Below are 8,090 nucleotides of genomic sequence, written 5' to 3' on the forward strand. Positions count from 1 at the left end.
GTTTTCTTAAATTTCAGCATGTTAAGCTCTCTTGGCTACGATGGCCAGTGCATTATTTTACACGGTATATTATTATGCCGTGACTGTTGCTCAGTGAAGTGATTGGTTGGTCTTTGAAAGGTGAGTTGTTTTTCATTTATTTTAATATCCTGATTACACGACACAACACATCCATATCTCAGCAGGGTCCGTCATGTTTTTGTGTCCCCTTGAAACAATTGCGTTGTATTACGTGGACATTTGCTAGTGTTGTGACCGATTTGCCGCATGTGTCTTCAGTTGTTTGTGTTGTGACCAATTTGCAACACGTGTACTACCAAATTGATGAAGATCGTTTCTTTATTTGCTGGTGTTTTTGTGTAATTGCATGTGCTTTCTTAAATTGCTGCACGCTAAGCTCTCTCGGACACCGTATATGAAAGTAATATGCAGCATAAAAACATATGCCAGTAATTGGCAGTTCATTCCGCTGTGGCAACCCATGATAAATCCGGGACTAAGCTGAAGGATCGTGAGTGAAAACAAATTAGTGATGAAATAATAATAATAATAATAATAATAATAATAACAATAATACGAATACAACAATAATAAACAATATATATAATTTATTGTAATAATGTTTAGGATTCATTTATAACAATTTAGATGTGTGCGCGTGTCTCTGTTTCTCCAATAAATTTGGGCATTTATATCAGTAGATTTATTTGAATGCGTAAGTCAATACTTTTTTAGGTACCAGTGCTATTCTTGTCAAGTGGAGTTAATATGGCCAGCTGTTTTAACGTTCTATAAGCCCTTCAATTTCATGCTACAATTACCTGTTTAGAGATACTTGCATATTTCTTCAGTAAGTACCAATACTTATTCACTAGCTAGTGCTGATTACTTACAGTATATCTTTTTAAAGAAAAAAAGTTATAGTACTGTAGGGTCCAGCCAGTTGGTCCAATGACGGTATCCACTGGTGGATGAAGGTTCACTGCATGTTCGGTCTTTCCAGTGCACAATGTTAATTTATATTAAACTTAGCTCATATCTGACTCCAATTTTAGTATGAGGTGGTTTAGAATATTAATATATTTATCCTCGTTTTATCTGACTCCAATTATAAAACATTGAGAAGGTTATTTTGTTTCCGTTCACATTAATTTAGATTATGATTGAATATTCTCTTCGGTTCATCATTTTTTGTTATTCTCGTTCATTGGGATCTCTATAACATCCTGAATCTTGTACCGGCCGAGTATACAATTTCTTAAGCACAAGCATGTCAGTCTTGGTTATTAAACAGTGGCGATTGACCGCTATCCTAAAAAGGCAGAACCCTACTTACTCAGATTAGGATATTTTTTATGCAGTCCCCATAGGTCTGCTACCTCCTAAATCAAACAGAGCTATTTAGTCATATAACGATCATTACTATAGAATTAAGCAGACCAGTCGTACTTAAACTATTAGTAACTTTAAATAATCACTATACTATCTAAATAGTATTATAAGTTTATCGGGTGAAGGACTATCCCCTTAGATATCCTTTTACAGCCTAAGTATACATGAATAAATGCCAGTTTGTTAGTCGGAGACTAGAGACATCGTATAGCGTGCCGCAATGTTCCGTCTACCGTGTCCTAGTCCGCTACTAACCTGAACAGGGGCTTGTGGTGCTATGAAATTACCACAATCTACTAAAGATAATAACACGAACTCTGTTTGAATAATTCAAAACATAACAATTTATTAGTCAGGTAAATGTATTATGCCAAATTCAATCAGTCAATTCATAAATGATCAATACAAAACATCAAATTATCAAAGATAAATCCAAGATGAAAAAGATGCATACCTGACTTTGAATTATACATAACATGGAGCAAGCCATGTTATGGGCTGATCTGGTTAGGCAGAATCGCCCTGAGACTTTCTCAAACCTTACCTTAAATAATCCAAGAATTCCCTCAAGGAAGGGGGTGTGAATAACAAAAGGCATTCACACTTAGTGACAAAGTCACACCCTTCACAGTGGTTCAAATGATGCCTGAAGTTATATATTTATTGTTTTGATTATGTCTGTTTCTGAGAGAATGAGACCATTGTACCAATCGCACTGAGACATTTCAAATGATATCAAACATGATAGTTAAAGTCAGTTTGGTTAATCTAGAACATTCAAACATTGAAATGACCATATGTGAGATGGGGTGGATGAAGCCGAGTTTCAGCAGACTCAGATGCAAATGCAGCAGGAACTAGTTTTTCCCGCATTCCCACCTGCTGGGTTGTTAAGTCACCAGTCTCTGTTTTCAGCTCATGTTTTGAATTGTCAAAGATATCAAAATATTTGTAATATTTCAACTCTTACAGTACTTATTCATACAATGTAAAACCAAACAGTCAACTTTTTCAAATGAAATGATTGTAGTTAACTCAAAAATTACTGAAAGTTAATTCTACTCATTTGGAAAGAGTTTTGAACTCAGTGTTGAAGGTAATGAGTTAATGAAATACCTCATTACTTCAGCTTAAATGGAGTAAGTTCACAGTACTCATACAAATTAGTTTTTAACTTAAATATTTTGTAGCAATCAGTTTCCTCAAACGGTTTGAGTTGCCTTAACTTGTTGAGTTTTACAGCACTGAGTTGGTTTGAGTTCTCTTCATTTATTGAGTTTAACTGTGCTCAAATTGCTTAATTTACTCAACAGAGTAAGGGCACTGTACCCATTAGAATAAGGGTTTGAATTTAAATGGTTTGTTGCAGTTTCTTCAAATGGTTTGAGTTACCTTAACCTATTGGGCTTTACAGTGTAGATTCTAATATTTATCAGTACTAATTTATTACATAACAGTTTGTCTTTTTTAGAGAATAGTACTAACTAAATATATACTAGTACTTATTCATTTGATACACATATTCATTCATAAGCCATTGGTACTTATTAGAGTCAAGCATGTATTTATTAGATGAGGTCTGCAAGATATGAACTAGCAATTGCGAGAAATAAAGAATAATTTTTACGGAAAAAACTGAGTCGTGAGATTAAAATATGCCATCGTTTTTATTTTTATTTTATTTGTGCCCATGAAATATGAACTTGAAATCTTGTAAGATACAAATGAATTATGCTTCACCAGCCTTTGCATTATACTGTACCTATAGTGAACATCTAAATATGAAGAGTTCATATGCAAAATCATGACATTTCCTTCTAAAACGAGCATGTTTTCCAGGCTTGTGTGTTTATGTTCAGTTTGTACACTTTAAAGTCAAAGAAAAGAACCTGTTTGGTGCCATTAAAAGAGAAATAACCGAATCTACACACAGGAGTCTGAACAAAGCACATTTTAGAAAAAAATTCAGATGGCTTAACATTTCAGTCTTCTGCACCTCCCTGTGTTTGACTTCAACGGTCAGGACTTTCCTCAAAGACGTTCTGTGGTTAAATGTCAACACATGATCTGACGGCTGGTCCACTGGAGGGTTACCTAACCACCATCTCTGAGCTCATGGAGGGATACAGTGACCCCTGCGCCTAAACACGTATGTCCAACCCATAGACCGTCTTAATCCTGTTGATGGATTAGAGCGATATTCTGATGTCCGAGACGCAGGTTCATCCACTCAGCCAATCAGAGAACGAGGAGCGCACAGTTAATGCCTCCGTGATCGTCTACATGTTTGAGTCCAGTCTCAGACTCTGATTCATTCATCATCGTCGCCATCAGCAGACCATAGAGGAGGACAGACAGACATCTTCAACCTGACAGGCTACAACTCATTGTGAGTCATGCGTTCATTTGAATCATTCTATGTATTTCTACATTTTAAAAATTGCAGGTTTGTTTGCTTCTATTTATTCAGTCATATGAACTTTTTTTTTTGTCCAGTTGATTTCTGATGTTTTAATGTTTCAGAATAAGTTTGTAATTCACCCTCATATTTTTTAGATCCGAAGTTCAACCAAAAGCCAATAATTTGGGGAACATGCTGGATGTTTAAATCTAAAACCAATGGTGTCACTGTAAAGAATTAGTGGTCGCCTTACATTTTTAAGTTGACTTAAATATTACTTGACTTAAATATTACTCTTAATATGACTCATATTAATTTTAATTACATTGAAATGACTTACAAAAAGCTTGTATAAATTGATAAAATTTGTAGGAAACATGATTAAATTAGTTTATTAAGCTCTAATTAACATGCAAATATTTGTAATTATTGATGAGCATACAATTTTAGCAGTGTTGCTTCAAATTTTATATGAAAATGTCTAAATTTAGCCAAATTTAGGTGGAAAATTTATCGTCGTACTGGAAAATTGCATAAACTTAATAGTTATATGGTCGAAACAGCATAGTTATTAACATATTTTAAACAATTAAACCAAGTTATCATGTTTCAACTTAATTTCAAGTTGTTTAAATTAATTAAACTCAAAGTCTTTTACATTTATTTTAGGTCATACAAGCTTTCTTAAATTGTTAATAGTTAAAATTTTAGGTTTAATTTGATTGAACTTAATTTAAGTTTACTGCTATTTATTTAAATTAATTAAAAAAATCTATAAAATAGCTGAAAATATTTTCTATGCTTACTACATATAGAAACAAATATGTTATCATATAAAATTTTATTTTAGGACAAAATTTTAAAGGGGCAGTGAACTTTCAGTATTGTATTGTTTTGTTGTAAATTATACTATTTAATTCTTTCTATATGCAGAACGAATGTAATATTAACGCAGATCATTGTTAATGCAGATTATATATATATATATATATATATATATATATATATATATATATATATATATATATATATATATATATATATATATATATATATATATATGTATATATATATATATATATGTATATGTATATATATATAATGCAGATCAACTTCCAGTGCTGTTGACAATATTTAATGGGTATATGAATGTGAAATGTCTCTGCGATGTATTAGTGAAGCAGATTATAAGATAACCAGACATTGAACTAGCAGATTACCTGTCTAATAAGCTGTCAGACTGGTGGCCTACTTTCTACAAAGATCATTTCATTGCCTGACCCTAGATAACAACATCTAGCAATACCCAGTGTTGAAGTTCCCTTCAAGCAGCAAAAGATTTGATACAGAACTTGATTTATTGTGAATCGAAATAAACAAACAGACACTACTGGTCAATTACATAAACAGGTTTTCAAGAATCAAAACAATAACATTGAAGACGGCTTTATTTGTATACTACTGTAGAATGTTTGTTTGTTTGTTTGTTTTTTTCTTACAAGTAAAGCATCACTATTCGATTTCTACTATTATATTTTCCGCCAGACACCCATAAATGTCAGAAATTTTACTTTTAGGTGTTTAAAAAAATATTGTCAACCATATTTACAACAAGAATGATTAACATTAAAATAGATTAGATTCAACTTTATTGTCATTACACATGTACAAGTACAATGAAGTTGAATCTAATCTAACTTCATTGTACTTGTACATGTGTAATGACAATAAATACCGCTATTTATGGAAACAGTGATTATATGTTGTGACTATCCTTCAAAATTTGGTCCTACGATACATTTTTGTATGATAACTTATTTGTTTCTGTATTTTAGTAAGCATTTTCAGGTATTTTATTATTGTTATTTGTATTTATTTAAAATAATCAGACACTTGAACTGAAGAATCTTCCTATGTCCATAGTCTCAGATATAAAGGTACAAAACCGGTCACTGGGGTGGTACCTTTTCAAAAGGTACACTTTTGTGCCTTATAGGGCACTTACGTACTTTAAAGGTACAACTTAATACATAAAAAGTACAAAAATGTACCTCATTGTACTATCAAAAAGCCAAAGTGTACCCTAAAGGTACAAAATTGTACTTTAAAAGTACCAATGTGCACACATAAGATATAAAATTGTACCCTTTTCGTTTAGGTACCACACCAGCGACAGGTTTTGTACCTTTATTTCTGAGAGTGTATAACAATTGAAGCAAAATAACTGAAGAGGGAACCAAAACATCTTTGACTTGTGTATAAACTTAATTAATTCTATATTTAATAATAGTGATGAACAATTAATAATAAAAAACGTTAATATTATTGATTGTATCAAAGTACCACAGAGCCATATTGTAACCTTAAATATAAATATAACTAATAGGCTACATTTTATGTAAACATATACCTTTATGGTTAATAATTCTTTCATTTTTTAAAAAGACATATCAAGTGCAGTTGTTTTGATTTATAGAAGATTTCTATATCTCTAGAGCCAGATCTCAGTGTCACGGATCAGTCAGTGTCTGATTGGTTTATTGGACTATTTTTAGCGAACCGCTTTCAGACACATGATCTGATTGTTTCGGAAACCTCCAACCTTGTGTTTTCGCAGCTCCTGTGGGGATGCTTTCCAAATTTAAGCTCTTCTCCTTCCTAAACTGCCTGTTGCTGCTGGCTGTGCTGCTACCGGTAGCGCAGTCTCGCCGGGGCGGGGGCTTCGGACGTGGCGGCGGGAGAGGTGGAGGCTGGGGAGGCAGCAGCTCGGGTCGCGCGGGCTGGGGTGCAGCTGGAGGGCATCACCGAGCTCCACCCGTACACACGGGACACATGGGGCACATAGGACACACAGGACACACAGGACACACGGGCTCCTCGGGACACGGAGTAGGCAAGGTGGCTGGTGCGGCGGCGGCAGGAGCTCTTGGAGGAATGTTGGTCGGTCACGGTTTGAGCTCCATGGGGCGACCAGGATACGGGTATGGGTATGGTGGATACGGAGGACACGGCTACGGGTATGGGCATGGATACGGGCATGGTCATGGACATGGAGGACATGGAGGGCATTCGGGAGATCATAATGAGACTGATGCGGATTATTACTTGGATGGTGCTGCAAGTGGACATGCCTATAGCTGCGTGACAGTGTTTGGACTCATGATGTCATTCTTGATTGGCCACTTCCTGTCATAAAACCGCCACTTTTACACTCTTGCACCTGTAAATAAAACACAGTCTAACGAAGTAAAAAACACGTATGACAGTATTAAAGGGATAGTTCACCCAAAAATTATTGTTTACTCACCCTCAAGTGGTTTTAAACGTTAATGAACTCTAGACCTCAAGAAGATAGGCTATTTTGAAGAAAGCTGATAACATTGACTTCCATTGTAGGCATGGGACGATAACCAGTTTCAAGGTATATACTGCGGTTCAGAAAAGTCAAGTTTTTAAAACTCCTACATGTAAGGTTTTTTTATGTGTTTTTGAAGAAATTTGTGTTTTTGAAAGTAATGAAGACAGCAGAGGTCAATTATTTATTTATTAAGCCTGACATGTTTACTTTTCCAAAACATTTTAATATGTTGAAATATATTGTTTTTGTAATAGAATAAAATGTTGTTTCTTACCCAGACATTTAAAAAGAACTTATTTTAGAGCAGTAATCACAATACCGAGATACTGTGATATTTTTATCCAAGGTTATCATACCGTCAGAAACATAGTATTTTTACCGTATATCAGAAAGAAACAAATACCATGAAAGTGTAAATGATTACAGCTTCTCTCAAAATATCTTCTTTTGTGTTCAACTGTAAGAAACTCATGGTTTGAAACGATGAGAAATGGTGACAGAATATTCATTTTTGGGCGAATAATCCCTTTAAAAGAGTACTGTCAGTTTTTAGAAAAACTGATGCTTCTATGAATGATTTCTGCCCAAGATTCACCTGCCCAAAAATAAGATTGAATTTAGGAAATATGTTCATATACAGTGTTTCTTCAGTCCTTTCTTTGTCATGGAAGACAAGACACTTCTAGTCTTCGTCATTTTGAATTATTGACTTGTACGCTGTAATAAATGCCTGGTTGCTTCATTCCAATGTTTGGTAAAATGTGGACAAACCCAATGATTTGGATAAAACCGTTTTGGGTTTGTCAATATTTACTCAACTTTGAGTTGAAACAACCCATATTTTTCAGAATAATGAATTCATCTGGCTTCATTTGCTCCTAAACACAAATTAGCCACTGACGTAATCAAAATTTTACAAATTGCTGTAAAGTTTTTTGT

At 34.1% G+C, this 8,090-nt stretch overlaps 1 protein-coding gene across 1 annotated transcript; it reads left to right on the top strand.

Moving 5' to 3' along the window:
- The first annotated feature begins 3,713 nt into the window (after positions 1–3,713).
- Positions 3,714–7,240, top strand: prnpa (prion protein a (Kanno blood group)). The gene is given in 2 exon segments (NM_205586.1): positions 3,714–3,781; positions 6,411–7,240. A coding segment is annotated over 1 exon segment (567 nt). The 5' UTR covers positions 3,714–3,781; positions 6,411–6,421; the 3' UTR covers positions 6,989–7,240.
- The last annotated feature ends 850 nt before the right edge of the window (positions 7,241–8,090 follow it).

Source organism: Danio rerio, chromosome 8, assembly GCF_049306965.1.
Source record: "Danio rerio strain Tuebingen ecotype United States chromosome 8, GRCz12tu, whole genome shotgun sequence".
NCBI lineage: Eukaryota > Metazoa > Chordata > Actinopteri > Cypriniformes > Danionidae > Danio > Danio rerio.